Below are 18736 nucleotides of genomic sequence, written 5' to 3'. Positions count from 1 at the left end.
CCTCCCTGCGAGGAACCCGATGTGTGCCAGGCTGTTCCCGACTGGGAGGCACTAGCTTTTTTTTTTTTTTTTTTTTTTTTTTAATATATTTTTATTGATTTTAGAGAGAGGGAGAGAGAGATAGAAACGTCAGTGATGAGAGAGACTCATTGATTGGCTGTCTCCTGCACACCCACACTGGGGATTGAGCCCGAAACCTGGGCCTGTGCCCTGAACCCAGGACCTCAGTCTGCAGGCAGACTCTCTATCCACTGAGCCACACCAACCGGGGCAGAGGCACGAGCTCTTTAGTTACTTCTGGGACATGAAGCAAACCTCCTGGGAATTCCCGGCCTCTCTCTAGCTTGAAAATGGCCCTGTGAGTGTCTGCTTACCGCAGAGCAGGGCTGTGGGGAAGCTGTGGTTAGCACCACCGGCTCGGGCCTCGGATCGGAGCTTATTAGTCGTGGCCACGGGTGAATCACTTGACCTCGCTGCTCTCCGTTTTCTGATTTGTAAAATTGTGTTAATAGTAGGCCTTTCATTAGACAGTGATGTGGATTAAATGATGCCTGGTACATCGTCTGTAGGTTGTGGATAAGTACTTGTTAAAGAAATAGAGTTTATGATAATTGCGTCGTAAAACATGGTCAGCAGTGAAGCACAAATGTGTTATTATTGTCTTAGAAATAGAGTAGGGCGGTAAGGTTGCCTCATGCCGTGGTGAACAATATGTAGCTGGTGAGCTAACGGTTAGCGAGCGGCTGTGGCCCCTGACGGCGGGGCCGCGTGCTGACGGGTGCCGGTCCTTGTCAAGTGTGACTGATGGCCTGAGGCTGGGCTCGGCCTTTGGATGGTGAGCCTGCCCACTGCGGGGTCCAGATTAAAAACAAGGAGCAGGTGATGCACTTGGCGGAGGAGGAACCGCTGGAAGGTCACGGGAGTTTGTCACCTGCCCGAGCGGGAGGCGAGCTCCAGTCCACGTCCGCGGCGCCTGTGCTCTCCCGGGACCCCCGTGGGCCCCGCGTGCCAGTGGCTGAGGTGTGGGCCCCCGGCCGGAGGCGGAGACCGCTCACCCCGCCTGTGGTCTGTGCAGAGGAGAACGAGTTCATCCTGTTTGCCACGCGCAAGTCCATCCACCGCTATGACCTGGCCTCCGGCGCCACCGAGCAGCTGCCGCTCGCTGGCCTGCGGGCCGCCGTCGCCCTGGACTTCGACTACGCGCGCAACTGCTTGTACTGGTCCGACCTGGCCTTGGACCTCATCCAGGTGAGTGGGCCCGGCCGGCTGGGGGCCGTGCTCGCACCCTCCCGACAGATACACTTCTTTCCCAGTGGCCGGAGGAGGGGCGGGCAGAGGGTTCAGTCTGCCCACCTCGGGGCTGACGGACGGACGCAGCGCTGACCGGGAGCCCCAACAAGGCCTTGCCTTTCCTGCTGGGGAGACTGGAGGATGCCGGTGCAGACTGGGGTCCCTGGGCTCGTGGTGGTTATGTACTCGCCCATGGTGGCGTTCTGCGCAGCGAGGACGGGGAGCAGGCTGTGCCGGCCCGCAGGCCACAGAGAGGCGCGGCCTGAAGCCTGCATTTCAAAGCAGAGCTGTCTGATCTTCAGTCCTTTTAGAAAAGCGAGTTCCACAAGTTTTATCTGGACTTCTAACCCACAGAGATCTCATGGGGCTCAGGCGTTTGACGGGTGGGCGCCGGGAGGCGGCTGAGTGTCTCCCAACAATAGCACCTGATGGCCCCGAGCCTCTCAAGGGAGAGAAACTGTGAAAAGCAGACAGAGGGGCTTAAAGGTACTGCCAGCCCGGGGTTGCTGATCTGAAAAGCAGACACGGCACGCCCCGGGTCCCGGCTGCGGGCGGCGCGGCATCGCTCAGCAGTCCGCCCAGGATCACAGACTCCTGCAGGGTTCCATGCTGCTCGTTCCTCCGCTTCGCACAGGAAGCGTCCACTCTAGAAAGGCATCACTTAGCACCCGCCGTTTTCATCAGGAGAGCTCACGGATGCAGAGCCTCATCCTTCCCCGGCCGGCCAGGCCCGCTGAGGGAGGGCGACCGTCCCTGGGACTCGCTGGGCAGGAGGTCCCTGAGCATTCACAGAATTGCTGCTTCTTCCCTCGCCAGCGCCTCTGTCTGAACGGGAGCACCGGGCAGGAGGTGATCATCAGCTCCGGCTTGGAGACCGTGGAGGCCTTGGCCTTTGACCCCCTCAGCCAGCTGCTTTACTGGGTGGACGCTGGCTTGAAGAAGATTGAGGTATGTGTCCCCTGACCTAACGCAGCGGGTAGGACTCCGGCCAGATGGGACAGAGACGGGGCCAGTGGGCCATGTTTTACTCCGGGATTCCCAGACCCCGAGGACGGGCCCTGGGCCTCGAGAGGAAGGCGAGGGCTGGTCGCGGAGCCGCCGCTCTCTGCTGTGAGGGTCCCGCACACAGAACCCGGGCACCTGCCAGACGCCTTCCTGAGGTGCCTGAGAGGTTGCATTCGGTAGAGGAAACAGAGAGCAGTAACGACGACAATAATAGTATCGTAGCATTGTCATGACTATTTTTAACATTTTTATTGATTTCAGAGAGGAAGGAAGAGAGAGAGAAACATCAATGAGAGAAACATTGATTGGCTGCCTCCTGCATGCCCCCTACTGGGGATCAAGCCCATAACCTGGGCATGTGCACCGGAATTGAACCTGAGACCCTTCAGTCCACAAGCCCACACTCTGTCCCCTGAGCCAAATTGGCTCGGGCCGTAGCATTATTATGTGCTCTGCCATCAGCACTCGGACAGCATGGTGTCGGTCATGGCGGTCGGTTAGAGGAATAATGGCAGCATCGTCATCGTCACCGTCATCGTCACCAGGGCAATGAGGCTCGCACTGTGCCCGCCCCTGCGGGAGCCACCTGGCAGGACTGACTTAACCCAGCACGGTGGCTGTCCTCGTTACCTCACCTCCTGTCCGCGCTCAGCTGCCCGGGCACATGGAGCTCCGCAGGGCCGCTGAGTGCCCGGTCAGCCTCCAGGTGCAGGTGCTGCTGGCCTGGACCTGCCTCTGCTCTTACTCCCTGTGGAGGGTGGGCGTGGGCCAGGGGAAGCAGGTAGACACAGCCCAGGGAGGCTGAAGACATGAGCCACAGGTGAGGGTCGGCCTGGGCCCCCTGCATTCCCGTGGCCGAGGGACTTTGGCGTCAGGTCCATCCGTCCATCGCCATTGGCAAACGCAGTGCTTTCCGAGTGCGTGGCGCCTGCCGGCACAGCTTCGCCTTGGGACGGCACAGCGGAGGCGAGGCATGTAGGCTCGGGTGAAGGATGGAGTTTATTTTTGTTGTTTATCTTTTATTTTTTAAATATGTTTTTATTGGTTTCAGAGAGGAAGGGAGAGAGAGATAGAAACATCAATGATGAGAATCATTGATCGGCTGTTTCCTGTCGCCCACACTGGGGATCGAGCCAGCAACCTAGGCACATGCCCTTGACCGGAATCGAACCTGCGACCCTTCAGTCTGCAGGCCCGTGCTCTATCCACTGAGCCAGCCAGTGAGGGCTGAAGGATAGAGTTTAGTGGAGAGGCAACAGAATGAGGAAATGGGCCAGCCCCTTCTGTGGTGGTGCGTGCTGCAGTGGGGTGCACAGCGGGGGCAGAGGAGGTTGGGGACGCACAGCGGGGGGCAGAGGAGGTTGGGGACGCACAGCGGGGGGCAGAGGAGGTTGGGGACGCACAGCGGGGGGCAGAGGCGTGTTGGGGACGCACAGCGAGAACATCGGACAGGCAGTGGGAGGCACTATGTTGCTTCTCCACTCGTGCGTCCACGAGTCCATTACGTTGCTTCTCCACGAGCCCTGACCAGGGCCCAGGCCAGGGAGGAGCCTGCAACCAAGTAGGTGCCCTTGACCGGAATCGAACCTGCGACCCTGCGGTCTGCAGGCCAAGGCTCTATCCACGGAGCCCAGCTGGCCAGGGCTGCTGCTGGTGTTGTTCGTGTTTCTCTCTCCTTTGTGGTGTGTGGCCCGTGCTCTCTGGCCAGCAGGAAGCAGGCAGAGCCGTGCTCACACTCGCTCAGACACTGCTTGTGCAAACTGGTGTAAAACCAGAGCCCCGTGAGCAGGGTGTTCAGAAGCCGTGGAGGGAGGGGCCTGAGGTGAGCCTGAAGGAAAGACAGGCTTTGGTTAGAGAGCGGAGGACGGGCAGGGCGATGGCGGAGGCCGGCTCAGGGAGCGGGGAGACAGGCCTGCTGACGTCGCGGGAACTGAAGGAGAAGCCTGTGGAGACGTCACTGCAAGGCTGTGACACGGCGACTTGGCTCTGTGGACAGTGTGGCGCCGGGCGACTGGGACCTGGGCAGCAGGCGGGTTAAATAAGTAAACACATAGGAGTGCTTGTGCACATCGCGTGCCTGGGCGCGGGGCCAGGGTGTTGGTGCCTCCGCCAGAGCGTGTGTGTTGGGAGCCAGAGGAAAGGCCATTCTGACTGGAAAAGGGGAGAGATGTCCCAGATCAGCCCGGAGCGGAGCTGGTGGCCTCGAGGGGCCTGTCTGCAGGCAGCAGCTGGTCGGAGGCTGCAGGAGCTCTGACCCATCTTGGCCCTTTTCTCTTCCTTGGTGTCTGTCAGGTAGCTCATCCGGATGGCGACTTCCGACTCACCATCGTCAATTCCTCTGTGCTCGATCGGCCCCGCGCTCTGGCCCTCGTGCCCCAGGAGGGGTAAGTGTGGCCCCGTGGAAGACGGTGTGAGTCCCAGGCTGCAGCAGACAGACTCACGGAAATGCAAATTGCTGGGCAAAAGCTGCTTCTCAGGACTGTGGTTGTAGTAAGCTGTTAACTGAGTTTTGAAACCATAGTCTTTGTCAAGTAACTTTTCACCAGCAAGCATCCAAATTTCTTAGACATCCAGATGTCTCACATCTGTGGGAAGTTTCTCCAACAAAAGGTAATATTAAGGCCCGGCCAGCATGACTCAGTGGTTGAGCATCGACCTATGAACCAGGAGGTCACAGTTCGATTCCCTGTCAGGACACATGCCGGGTTGCAGACTCGATCCCCATTGTGGGGTGTGCAGGAGGCAGCTGATTGATGATTCTCTCTCATCATTGATGTTTCTCTCTCTTCCTCTCTGAAATCAATAAAAACATATTAAGAAAAGATAATATTAAAGCTTCTCTGTAGACATAGTTAGGTCTGATGGGATAGTGTGAGGATTCGTTTTCTTTTAATACCACACACACATTTATTGTAGCATTTTTTATTTTTTTAAATTTATCTTTATTGTTGAGAGTATTACAGACGTCCCCCCCCCCCCATTTTACCCTCATTGCTGCCTCCACCAGCTCCTGCCCCACCCCCGCCTTCACCACACTGTTGTCTGTGTCCATGGGCAATGCGTTTCTTGCCCGGTGCAAACATTTAAAGAATATCCTCGGATGAGAATGAACAACAACAAACATCTGGAAGTTATGCACTTGATTTAAAAGAGAAGTTTATGAAGTGAACAATACTTGTTTCTCCTTTCTCACTATTAACTCTTCACCTCACATTCCTAGGGGTTAGTAGTTAGTTGTGTCTCGTTCAGAATTTTTTAACCCATGTACAAGCACATATCTTTAAAACACTCAGACACATACACGTATTTGCCAAATAGAGTACTAAGATAGTGTATTGTACTATTCTGCATATGTTAAAATTTTTTTTATTAATTATAGAGAGGAAGGGAGAGGGAGAGAGAGATAGAAACATCAGTGATGAGAGAGAATCATTGCTTGGCTGCCTCCTGCATGTCCCACACTGGGGATTGAGCCCACAACCCAGGCATGTGCCCTGACTGGGAATCTAACCATGACCTTCTGATTCATAGGTCGACGCTCAACCATTGAGCCATGCCGACTGGGCCATATATTAAAAGTTTAAAATGTTTTGAAGAGGGTTTCATATGAGTACCTATAGACTTTAGGCTGCATAATTTTCTTTTGTATGTACCATAATGTACCATATTTTCCGGCATATAAGACGACTGGGTGTATAAGATGACCCCCAACTTTTCCAGTTAAAATATAGAGTTTGGGATATACCTGCCCTATAAGATGACACCTGGCATATAAGATGACCCCCGACTTTTGAGAAGATTTTCCTGGGTTAAAAAGTCGTCTTATACGCCGGAAAATATGGTATTACATTTTCTACAGATTAAAACACATATATGTATACACACACAAAAATACATATATGTTTTATTTAAAAAACTAGTGGCCCAGTGCACGAAATTCATGCATGGGGGGTGGGTGTGTCCCTCAGCCTGGCCTGCACCCTCTCCAATCTGGGGCCCCTCGGGGGATGTCCGACTGCAGTTTAGGCCCGATCCCACAGGCAGTCGGACATCCCTCTCACAATCTGGGACTGCTGGCTCCTAACCGCTCACCTGCCTGCCTGCCTGCCTGATTGCCCCAACCACTCTGTCTTCCGGCCTGCTCGCCCCCACCTGCCCCCCCCCCCCCCTGCTGGCCTGGTCACCCCAAACGCCCCCCCCCCACCAACCTGATCACCCACAACTGCCCTCCCCTCTTGGCCCCTAACCGCCTCTACCTTGGCCCCGCCACCATGGCTTTGTCCAGAAGAACATCCGGAAGGTATCCTGGAAGGTCTCCCAGTCTAATTAGCATATTACCCTTTTATTAGTATAGATAGAGGCCTGGTGCATGGGTGGGGGCCAGCTGGTTTGCCCTGAAGGGTGTCCGGATCAGGGTGGGGGTTCCCTTGGGGGGCGGGACGGCCTGGGCGAGGGGCCTGTGGTGGTTTGCAGGCTGGCCATGCCCCCATGGGGTGAGGGTCCCCGCTGGGGGGGGCATGGCCAGCCTGGGTGAGGGGTTGAGGGCCGTTTTCAGACCAGCCACACCCCCTTCAGGGTGGGGGTCCCCACTGGGGTACCTGGCCAGCCTAGGTGAGGGGCTGTGAGGGCCATTTCAGGCCCCTCCTTTGGCAGTCGGCCCAGGCAGGTGGGAAGCTTGGCTTCCTCCATCGCTGGGGGCAACCCAAGCCTCCTGCCCACTCCGGCTGTGTCCGTGGCCACCGCCATCTTTGTCCCACTAATTTGCATATTCCCTGCTGATTGGCTGTGGGCATTGCTGAGTGATGGTCAATTACCATATTTCTCTTATTAGTTTAGATTATTTTTGCTAGTATGAACAGTCTTTGCTACGATGACCATCTTTTTTATGTTATCTTTGCATTACTTGATTATATACATAGAAAACGCCCAGTACAGGAACTTGTGGGTCAGGAATGAAATGGTTTCGGTATTCTGATTACATATTGTGATAATAAGGCTGAAATAACCCACTGGTGGGAGGGCCGCCGCCCTGGGAGCAGGGCTGGTGACACATGCTCTCTGGTTGGACAGGGTGATGCTCTGGACCGACTGGGGAGACCTGAGGCCGGGCATTTACCGGAGCAACATGGACGGCTCTGCTGTGCACCCCCTAGTGTCAGAGGACGTGAAGTGGCCCAATGGCATCTCCGTGGACGAGCAGTGGGTCTACTGGACGGACGCCTACCTGGACTGCATCGAGCGGGTCTCCCTCCATGGCCAGCGGCGCTCAGTCCTCCTGAGCGGCCTCCCGCACCCCTACGCCATCGCCGTCTTCAAGGTGGGCTGCCTCGCGGCCCGCCCCGTCCCAGGGTGTGAGCACACTGCTGTGACGAACGGGCTGGGTTTGCAGAGTGGCTAGTCCAACTTCCGGAAGAGAGCTCATTTCCAGACTTGAGGCTGTTTGTTTCAGCCCATGGGTGCCCGTCCCTGGTTTCAGCTCCGGCCCGCGGCTCCGGGAAGCTTTGCCCGGCCTCTCTGTGGCCCCCAAGGAGCCTGTGCCTGGGGGGCCGGCCACCCCGCTTGGCTCTGTGGAAGGAAAGGTTCTCCCCACATTGAGAAGCAGATTTCAAAGGGAAGGGGTGGGCTTGTGGGCAAGCGTGAGTGCGGACCGAGTGGTTTTGTTGGGGCAGTGCCTCAGTGTGGTGTGGCTGCGGTTTGGATGAACTCACATGGCGTGAGGTCCAGAGGAGCCGACGGCGGCCAGTGCCCGCGGTGTCCCTCCCCGGCAGCTCTCCTCGCCGGGGCCCGGAGGGAAGCCCAGAGCCACACTAAAGAGCCGACGTTTTCTTTTCAGAACGACCTCTACTGGGACGACTGGTCACAGCTCAGCATCTTCCGAGCCTCCAAGCAGGGCGGGTCGCAGGTGGCGCTGCTGGCCAGCCAGCTCCCGGGGCTGATGGACATGAAGGTTTTCTACAAGGGGAAGGCTGCGGGTAAGGCTCTCCTCCCTCATCTTGGTGGTGGGTCCCAGAAAAGGGCTGGTGCTGCAGCCTCTGCCCCAGCAGCTTCGTAGCCTCAGCCAGTCTCAGCCAGCCACAGCCAGTGTTAGCCAGCCACAGCCAGTCTCAGCCAGTCTCAGCCAGCCACAGCCAGTCTCAGCCAGCCACAGCCAGTCTCAGCCAGCCACAGCCAGTCTCAGCCAGAATCAGTAATGCACAGCCAGTGTTAGCCAGCCACCGCCAGTCTCAGCCAGCCACAGCCAGCCACCTCCAGTGTTATCCAGCCACAGCCAGTCTCAGCCAGTCTCAGCCAGCCACAGCCAGTCTCAGCCAGAATCAGTCAGCCACAGCCAGTGTTAGCCAGCCACCTCCAGTGTGATCCAGCCACAGCCAGTCTCAGCCAGTCTCAGCCTGCCACAGCCAGTCTCAGCCAGCCACCATCAGTGTTATCCAACCACAGCCAGTGTTATCCAGCCACAGCCAGTCTCAGCCAGCCACAGCCAGTCTCAGCCAGTCACAGCCAGTCTCAGCCAGCCACAGCCAGTGTTATCCAACCACAGCCAGTGTTATCCAGCCACAGCCCGTCTCAGTGGCAGGCACATTGTTCACTTCTTCCCAACGGCATCGTGATCCTATCCTAATGAGACACAAGCAGCTGGAAGAGGCATGTGTTGCCTGCCCGGAGTGCTGGTGATTGGTAGGCAATTACAGTCCTCACTGAGAGGACATGCAGGGGGCCCTGCATGTGCTTCGTTCCTGCCACACACTTGTCCCAGGGGCCACACCACCCCGCACACCCAACCGGGGCGGCGCCGTTTCCCGGGGCCGGGCTGCGCTGGGGGAGCAGGCAGTGCTGCTTCCTGGCAGGATCCCCTCTGGGCCTCGTGGCTCAGACGAGCACGCATCTGCCGTGGTTCGAGGTGCAGCTCTGTGATGACTCGCTGTGTGCCCACCACGAAACGCCAAACCCCAGGGTGAACATTCTCTTTTCGTTTTGCTCAGTGGTTTTACCGGTGCCTGGCACTTAGTAGGTGCCCACTTCATGTGTGTTGGAAGAAGAAGGGATGAGAAGGAGGTGCAGTCAGTAGCTTTCTTAAAGATGGTTGGCTGTGGCTTCTGAGCTGCTCGGAGGCTCTGGCCTCCCGTCCTGGCGGCCTCTGTCCCAGATGGCCTTCCCTCTGGTGACGTCCTCCGCGCACAGTGGGCACTAAGGAGAGAGGTCAGGCTCTCCAAGGACAGCCCGTTCAGGAAGCGCCGCCTCGGCCGCGGGGTTAGGCGGCCCCGGGTCGGCTGACTCCCTGGCGGGACACACTGCCGGGCTCCGGCTTGAATTAGAATGCGGCATTGTCCTGCCGGCTTGGCAGGCTGTGCTGGGAGAAAACTGACAAAGGGAAGTAATACGGTTAGAGATGCCATGACCCCCCTGGGGCCAAGGAGGGCGCATGAGAACTGTAAGTCAGTATTGTTCTGTCCTCACGGCCGACCTGCGCTGGGCAGGGCTGGAACAGGATCCGTGGAAGATTCGGGAGTGACATCTTAGAGAGGAATTTGTTTTCCCAAACGCCCCTGGCAGCCCAAGAGCTGAGTTTTGTTCCAGTTCTGCCACTCAGTGGAGAGGCCACGTTTGTTCTTAGAGGAAGTATCTGGCCTGAACTGGGGCGATGAAGGGCTCAGCTCCCAGCTCGTGACTGGGCTCTCGGGGCCTTGGCCAGGACACCAGCCCGCTGACCACCATCTCTCGGTTCCCGCCTGGCCCAGGAGGCTGGCCTGCATCTTGACGAGTCCCTGGGAGCGTGCGCGTCCCCGTGAGCACAGGCCGCTCCTGAAACACCGTGGTCAGCCGAACCGCAGCCCTGGCCCTCACGCCCGTGTTGGCAGGTCGCTTCCTCCCAGCTGACCTGCGGCCACACTTCCAGGGAAGGGGCTGTTGGACGTGAAGGGAAATCGTGGCTGTCTGCTGCCTCCCGGGACCTCCTGCCGCAGTCCTGGGCTGTGATCTCCGACAGGCCAGTGTGGGTTACATCGAGGCTTTTGCCAGGGCATCTGGCTGCCGGCACAGCTCACGTGCAGTGGGGTGTCGCCTGGTCTTGAGCTTGCCCGCTCGAGCCTGCCTGCCCCTTTGGACACTGAGTATTGCAGATTCCTGCTCTGGGTGCCAATCCTTGGCGCCAGGCAGTCTGTTGTTTTTGTTGTCTGCTCTTGACACGTGGAGGACTTTCTGTGAGTGTAAAGTAAAGATGATGATAATAACTACATCTCTTAAGGCATTGTGATGTCATAACGTGAGAAATGCTCACCTGTCTGAATTCAAATAACAGACTCAGAGACGGAAGTATGGCGAAACGAGACTTCAATGCTCTTTCGAGAGCGGGTGTCCGTCCGGGTGTACAGGCACACCTGGGGCAGCGTGCACAGCCCATTTACTCAGTCCCTCCTCCGGCTCCTTATTGGCTGAGCACCAGGGGGTCACCTGTTCCCTCATAGGTCGCCTCGGCCTGCTCTCTCCCATCGGGCCATTTGAAAGAGCGGGCTGAGGCCTTTTCCACTTGCCTCCCCCGCCCCCTGTCTCGTTGAGGTGGGCGCCTCGGGAGTTTCCTCCATGATGCCGGCCACACCCACAGTTCTTGGTTCTCACATCCTCTCCCTCCTCCCCACGTTCTGTTTGCCCTGGGGACGCAGTGACCGCTCCCGTCCAAAGCTGGCCCTGCTGGAGGGCCCCCAGAGGCCCACTTCCCCCAAAAACACCCATTAATGTGCTCGATGGGCGGTGTGACCTCAGTTCGTCTTCCCCAAATCCACGTGTCCTGTCCGCATCTCCATGTTGTGGACGAGGACATGGAAGTCGAGCTGAGGAACTCTGCACTGCGTGCTGAGTGCTAAGAGTCTGAACTGCGGCTGCGCTGACGTCGCTCGGCTGCCGCTGTCGCCCCCGAAGCCACCGGGCCCTCCTGGGACACGGCTGACTTCGCAGCTTCATTGGTTCTTGTCTGTGATGGAACTTTGTTGATTTGGAACCTTTGTCAGTTTGAGCTATTTGCTTTTCGACAGATGCACTTTTCACCTTTACACCTGGCTGATGTGTGCGTAGTATTGCTGGAATTCACTCTTCACAGAGTCTTTCTTCCTTCAGCAGCTAACTTTGCGAGGCTGTTGATGTGTTTAGTTGGTGCTGCAATGAGCTAACGTCTGTGGGAGCCCCTGGAGTTCTTCCTCAGAGCCTGAGGAAGCGCATGCTTTTAACTGTTTATAATGAGGGCAGGTATATATCATGGGGTGGGTTTGAGTTCAATAGATAACTAAGATGGTGTTTTTGGCTCCTAACTGGCTCTATTACAGGCCCAAGGTTCGTGTACCTGATGCCTCAAAAAAAGGCCAATGTTGAGTAAGTCAGTGTTGGGAGCAAGCAAAGGTTTATTGATTGAGAAGGCCTTGCTAGAGAAGGTGGGAGAACTAATTCTCACATCCATCTTAAGAGAGACTGGACTCCGTCATCTCTTATTGTTAAGGGACAGGAGGAGGGCAAGGCTAGGGGTGCTTGCTGGCCAGGGCGGCCCCCCAGGGGTCGAGGGGAAATGTGGGCTCCCAGGCCCTTCGTCCCTGCTGATCCTCGTCCAGCTGCAGGGACGTCTGTGAATCTGAAAACGGTCATCACTTGTGCTGTTGCCTCGCGGCTGTGCTGACAGGGGCTGCTGAGCCCCAGCAGGTTCCCTCTGGTTCCTTAGCCTGTGTAGCAGGAGCAGCGCCGGCAGGCCATCTGAGGGAGGGAGCGTTGCAGTCCAGTACCTTCTGGAAGAATTTTCCAAAGAGGAAGTCAGGGCACGTTCTGACTCTGACAGACATCACAGGGCTGTGTTTGGTCTCCTAAGGGGACCCCTTCACATTGGGGTGATGCCCTTCCTGTTCCCCATTTTCCGACACAGACTGGCCCCGTGGGAGGGCCAGGCTAGTGCTTTGTTGAACTGCACCCTGCCCTGCAGGCTCCCCCTGACACGTGACCCTGTTCTCTGCACGCGGCTCTGTCCCAGCCCCGCACTCCTGCCCTGCCTGCCTCTTGGGGTCAGTGACCTGGTCAGCATGGTTTGGGGTTGACCCTAAGACTGGTTGGTTTCATGCGTCTCTGCCCAGCCCGGGCCCCTGAACGCTGCATCCCGTGCTGGGTTCTGTGCCTTTGGCTATTGCCTCTTTGCATAGGAGCGTTTGCTGGGTGTGAAAACGTTAGTATTTTATAGACACAACCCTGTGAAAATACCCTGTGACTGAGTGTTCTCCAAACATTCGATCGTTGTTCAGTTTCTTGGCCTATTGAGTGAGGAGTCCTCTTTTGTTACAGGATAGGAGAGGGGCTCGTCTCCCCCGTTGCTGGTGGAAGTGGGGTTCTTGGGGTCCCACTGGAACGAGTATTTCAGAGGCCCCCGGGGTGGGGGGTGAGCAGGGCAGAAAGCTGTGTTTCCGTGGGATGGGCCCTGGGTTCCCAAAGCCCCACCTCCCTCCGTCCCGTCGTAGACGTGCAGCTGGGCGTCAGCAGAGCGAGCAGCAGGGCCCTGTCCAGGGGGTCCTCGCCCTGTGGGAGCCGGGTCCAGCCCAGCACCGGCTGGCTCAGCTTGTGTCCCCGCAGGCCACCGTCCATCGCGTGTGGGGTCCGCATGGCCACATGGCTGTGGAGGCAACACAGGCAGGAGCCAAACCAGGGGGCGCAGGAGCCAAAAGCCACGCGCGGCGAGAGCTCAGAGCCTGAGCGCGAAGTCCCTGGTTAGGGTTAGATTCTCTCCCAGTGCGCTCCGGCCGGCAGGGCCTCGCCCACTCCGGCCAGCCAGGTCTGTCCCCGGAGTGACCGACACGCCGGCTCTTCCCTGGCACTGGCATGTGGCCCGGGGAGGGCAGAGCTGCGGCTGGAGAAGCTGCCCAGGGACACGGCTGAGGGTCTGGCTTTCCCGGCTCCTTTCCCGCGAGGAGCGGCGAGCGGACGGCAGCGGCGTCACCGTGAACACCAAGCCGGCCCGTCCTGGTGGAGTGGTGGCCCGAGTGGCACTCCCGCCGCAGCCGTGGCCCCTGTGGACGGGGCAGCTCCCTGAGGACCGGGCGGCTCCCTGAGGACGGGGCGGCTCCCTGAGGACGGGCGGCTGGGGTCTGGCATGGCGGCCGTGGCGGCTGTTCTGAGTGGAGCCTCAGCCGTTAGGGAGTGAGGTTATCTGGGGGACCCTTTGGAAAGCTCTCCCTGTGGATTTCCCTCCGAGGGGGGTGTTTTCTGTTTGTGGCGTCTTGTACTCCGTGGGCCTGAGCGCCGGCGATGGCGGTTTATTTGGTGTGGGGTGCCGTTCGCACTGGGAAGCGCCCACACCCAGGGACAGTGAGGCCCGGTGAGCCCGTCTCCCGGCCGCAGGCCCGCGAGGCCGCCGGAGGGCGTCGCGGCGGAAGGGCCAGGCGGGGCTCTGCGGGTGCGGGGAGCGGGCTCCTCACCCTGAGCTCCATCAGAGGCTCAGGCTCATTCGCTCCGTGTTGGCGATGCTGGCCCCCCAGTCCGGCCTGCGCTGCTGCTCACGGCGTGCCCGTTGCTGCCTCAGGGCTCACGCCTCCTCTCGCTTCCGCCCGGAAAGAGCTGCCCTGGGGACACCTTGTGCATCGTGTTCACCGTCTCCTCTCCGCCCAGGGACGGTTAGGGACTCCACCCGCCACCCTCAGAGAGCCGCAAGGCAGGAAGTGGGGTAACGGGGATGGAGGAACAGAACTGGTCTGCGTGTGGATTGGTGGTGTGGCAGGCAGAGCCCAATGAGGCCTGTGACAGGCTCCTCCCCCTCCCCCTCCTCCCGGCTCCTCCTCTCCCCCGCCTCTCCCCTCCCCCTTCCTCCTCCCCTGCCTCTCCCCTCCCCCATCCTCCTCCCCTGCCTCTCCCCTCCCCCCTCACCTGCCTCTTCCCTCCCCCTTCCTCCTTCCCTTCCCCTGCCTCTTCCCTCCCCTCCCCCTCCCCTGCTTCTCCCCTCCCCCCTCCCCTCTCTCCCTTCTGCTCTCCCCTCCTTCTCCTCGGCCTCTCCCCCCCCAACCTCCTCTCTCTACCCCCTCCCCTGATTCCCCCTCCGCCCCCCCCCCCCCCCCCCCCCGCCTCTTCCAGGGCCCTGGTGCTGTCCAGCCCGGACTCCCTCCTCTGCATCCCCCGAGTTTGTCTGCGCCGCTCTGGCCTCCACAGGTTGGGCTCGCCCTGCACCCCCGGACACCCGCCCGAAGGACTTTCCTCCCGCTGAGCCCCCGGTCCCCGTGGGTGGCCGTCAGCAGCCCATTCTGAGTCCCGGGAGAGACCAGCTCCTCGGGGACTCTGATCTGCGAGGCTGCGTGTGGGCAGGGGCTTCCCCGAGGGCTCTGAGCAGAGGGGTCCTCCCAGGAGGGCCGAGCTCGGCCACTCGCCTCAGCCTCGCGGTGGCGTCTGCGGCGGGGAGCTGCGGGCGGCCTGCGGTGTGACCTGTATCCCGCCCTCTGCCTCCTCCAGGGAGCAACGCCTGTGTGCCCCGGCCCTGCAGCCTGCTGTGCCTGCCCAGGGCCAACGGCAGCAGGACCTGCCGGTGTCCGGAGGGCGTGCCGGCCACCGAGCTCCAGGCCGGGGACCTGCGGTGCGAGTGCCCCGGGGGCTACCAGCTGAAGAACAACTCCTGCGTGAAAGAAGGTGCGCTCCTTCCTTCCTCCCCCCTCTTGTCCGCTTCCTCCCCCCCCCCCGTCCCCTTCCTCCCCCCCCCCCGTCCCCTTCCTCCCCACCTCCTCTTCCTCCCTCCCCCCCCCCCGTCCCCTTCCTCCCCCTTCGTCCCCTCCCTCCCCCCCTCCCCTTCCGCCTCCCACCCCATCCCCTTCCTCCCCCGTCCCCCTTCCTCCCCCACCCCGGTCCCCTTTCCTCCCCTTGTGCCCTGTGCTCTCTGTTCGCTGATGTCTTTGAGTTCTTGAAATGCCCTCGGTGGGAACAGCACCACTCAGCGCCTGCACGCACCTGGCTCAGGGTCCACCTGGGATTTCAGTCCTCATTCAGGACAGCCCTGAGCTGTGACTTAAAAACTAGAGGCCTGATGCACAAAATCGTGCAAGGGGCTCGGCCCTCGCAGCCACAGTGGCTTGCCTCAGCCCTTACAGCCCCAGCTTCATCCAGAAGGTCATTCAGAAGGACATCTGGAAGGTCATTTAACTGACCAGTCTAATTAGCATATTACGCTTTTATTATTATAGATAAGGGCTTGTGCTTTGGTTTAATGTTGTGAGAAATGCTCACCTGTCCGAGTTAAAATAACGGACTTGGAGACAGAAGTGTGGCGAGCACGAGACCTCTAAGTCGTTCTTGCAAGAGCGGGAGTGGGGACAGGCACAGGAGCAGTGATCACAGGCTGTTTATCTGGGGATGCGAGTCCCTCCTCCGGCTCCTCATTGGCTGAGCTCCAGGGGGTCACCTGTTCCCTCATAGATAGCCTAGGTCTGCTCTCTCCCATGGGGCCATTTAAAAGAGCAGGCTGAGGCCTTTTCCAGTTGCCTCCCCCTCCCCCCATCTCGTTGAGGTGGGCACCTCGGGAGTTTCCTCCATGATGCCGGCCACGCCCACAGTTCTTGGTTCTCACATCCTCTCCCTCCTCCCCACGTTCTGTTTGCCCTGGGGACGCAGTGACCGCTCCCGTCCAAAGCTGGCCCAGCTGGAGGGCCCCCAGAGGCCCACTTCGCACAATGCCAAGTGGCAGGCCCTTGAGGCTGCCTTTCTCTTGTCTGGCCACCTGCTCTCCTCGCCCATCCCTCACCCACGCTCTCTGGCTTCCTTAGGTGGGACCCACTGGATTGGGAGAAAGAACCGGTTTGATTCCCGCTCCCTCAACCCCCTCTCCCCACGCCTGAAGTGCCCTGAACTCCCGGCTGAGTGCCTCCAGGCCTGGCCTCCCTGTTCCCGGTGTGGCCAATGGCTGCAGCAGCCGCCTCCCTCTCACCCTTTGAATTTGAATGCACGGGTTCTGAACTTTTCCTCTGAAAAGCTGTTGACCTTTTTCCTGTCTAATTTTCCCCTCCCCACTTCCCTGGTCCTCAGCCTCCTGTTTCTGCCCGTGAGGTGAGTCCTGGGGGCCTTGCTGGGAAGCACCCAGTTCAAGGCCTGAGTTTCCTCTTCCTTGGGCTCCAGGCTCTTTGCTTTGTGAGGTACCCCCCGCCTCCACAGCAGCCGCTTAGTCTAGGGCGTGAGGTCACCTCTGGTCTCTGAGAAGACAAATGGAGGAGGACGAGCTCGCTTTCAGGCACAGGAAACTCTTCAGGCTCTGGCGGGCGTTTGGGAAGAAAGAGTTGACACCAAGTCCCGGGAGAGGGGGACCAGGCTCTGTGTCCCCTTAGAACACCCGTGGTCCCCCAGACTGAGGCCAGTGGTCACGGGTTCTGGACCTCACTAAACAACGCGTGCTTTCTGTGGAGGGTCTTACTGCTTGCTTTAAAGAAAAACCCTCACAGCTGGTAAGGAAAGCCTTCCTAACACACTCGGTTGGTAAATTGAATGCATATAACTACATAGGGTACATGTAGCTATGGAGACATTGAGCACGTGTGTTTGGACACTGTGCAGATGCCATGTCTGAAGGAGTAATTACTTTTCTGACATCGGTATATGGTTTCTCTACCCACGAGGCCCAGTGGGCGTCATCGCTGTCCTTGTTCACCATCGTGCCCTTGTTCACCATCGTGCCCGGCTGCACACCCCTCCTGGCCTCTCCTTGAAGTGTGACTGGACGAGCGAAGAGGCCAGCGAGGCCCCGACCCGGCGTGCACCTCTCTCCTGCTTTACCCTCTCGGCATGCCCTTGAGGAAGAGAAATGGAAACTCGGGAGAGAAGGGCTGGTCCGAGTGAGAGTAACCCGGCTTTGTTTCTCCCGCCCTCCCGCCCTCCCGCCCACAGAGAGCGCCTGTCTCCGCAGCCAGCATCGCTGCAGCAACGGAAACTGCATCAGCAGCGTCTGGCGGTGTGACTTTGACAACGACTGCGGAGACCTGAGCGATGAGCGGAACTGCCGTGAGTCCCCCCGGGCCGAGTTCTGAGACGTTAAGCGTTTCCTGTTACACAGAAGGCTGGTCAGCTCCTGGGTGGGCCTGGCCATCTAGGGCAGTGATTGTCAATCTTTTTCAGCTCATGGCACCACAAACTAAACCAAAAGACGTATGTTTTGCTGACCTGACAAAACAGCCGTAATTTGGATTCATTCACACCGTGCCGGATGGCTGTGTGTTGGCTGTTGTTGTTTTTTTATTGGACAGTCTAAGGGAAGAGGCCGGTGCCCCTGACTGACAGGTAGTGTGCGCTTTAACAATGCCTTTGGCATACCGGCTGAGAATCGCTGGTCCAGGGTGCTGGCTCGCCCGTCATGATTGGTGATGCATGTAAGCCATCCAGAGAACACACCTCTGTATACCCAACTAGATACGTATTATTATTTAAAACAGACCCGCACATATCAGTTGACTCCATCGTTGTAAGAGGGTTACAGATAAGCATCATGTGGCGGAAGGCGGGAGTCGGGCAAGCTGGTGGCGGGCAGTGACCAGGTGGCGTCTGGATCTGTGAGTTCGATGCTCACCTTTTTGGAGGTGGGCCAGATGCCACCACAGGAAGCGGGTGCTGGCTGCCTGGGCTCCGGCGCCATGTGCCATCCCAGTGTGGTCTGGCAGGTGGGGACATTGGTGTGTGTGCATATACATGTCGTCTTTGGACAATGTAAGTTCTAAGGCCTCCCTACTGAAGTATCTGATTCTGTTGAGCAGGGTTTACAGACAAATTTAGCCTCTTTAGTCAGTTGTTAGTAGCTTTGCCCTCTGTTAGTCAGTAATATGTTCACACCTTACTCAACAGTATTTACAGAAGACCCTTGTTCCGTCTCTGTATGGGGCCCAGGGGATACTGGGAGCTGGATGGGCACCGTTTAAAGTCTGAAGGGGAATTACAAAGCAAGCAGCCTGCCCTTGCTGGTTTGGCTCAGTGGATAGAGCGTCAGCCTACGGACCGAAGGGTCCTGGGTCCAATTCCGGTCAAGGGCACATACCTTGGTTGTAGGCTCCCCGCTGGGCCAGGCCCTGGTCGGGCCTCGTGCAGGAGATAATCAATCCATGTGTTTCTCTCACGTAAATGTTTCTCTCTCTCTTCTACTCTCTCTAAAAAAAATCAATGGAAAAATATCCTCGGATGAGGATTAAAAATAAGTAAATAAATAAAGTGAGCAGCCAGCTGCCCTGGAGAGATGAATGTGAGGACGGGTGGCATGGGGCACCCAGGTCAAACTTGGGTAGGCCCTCCCACAGAGCCTGCAGGTGAGCAGAGGTGACCCGAGCGTAGGTGGGGGAGCAGAGTGGATGTGGCCTGGAATCGGGGGGTCCCAGGGGCTGTGCTCCAGCAGAGACAATTGCTGTTTAAAGGGGAAGCTAATTCGATCTCACTCTGAGGCCCAGGGCACAGGGATGGTGAGGGGAGCAGTGACGTT

At 58.5% G+C, this 18736-nt stretch overlaps 1 protein-coding gene across 1 annotated transcript in view; it reads left to right on the top strand.

Moving 5' to 3' along the window:
- SORL1 (sortilin related receptor 1) overlaps positions 1 to 18736 on the top strand; it is a 158224-nt gene that overhangs the window by 79990 nt on the left and 59498 nt on the right. The window contains exons 17-23 of the mRNA XM_079762235.1: positions 1076 to 1248; positions 2107 to 2238; positions 4588 to 4679; positions 7366 to 7612; positions 8129 to 8267; positions 14752 to 14925; positions 17164 to 17277. Of these exons, the coding sequence (XP_079618361.1) occupies positions 1076 to 1248; positions 2107 to 2238; positions 4588 to 4679; positions 7366 to 7612; positions 8129 to 8267; positions 14752 to 14925; positions 17164 to 17277 (1071 nt within the window). The remainder of the gene's footprint in view (positions 1 to 1075; positions 1249 to 2106; positions 2239 to 4587; positions 4680 to 7365; positions 7613 to 8128; positions 8268 to 14751; positions 14926 to 17163; positions 17278 to 18736) is intronic.

The sequence above is a fragment of the Cnephaeus nilssonii genome (assembly GCF_951640355.1).
Source record: "Cnephaeus nilssonii genome assembly, chromosome: 22".
NCBI classification, from domain to species: domain Eukaryota; kingdom Metazoa; phylum Chordata; class Mammalia; order Chiroptera; family Vespertilionidae; genus Cnephaeus; species Cnephaeus nilssonii.
Note: the sequence above shows the minus strand (reverse complement) of the source record. Positions and strands in the feature narration are given on the sequence as shown.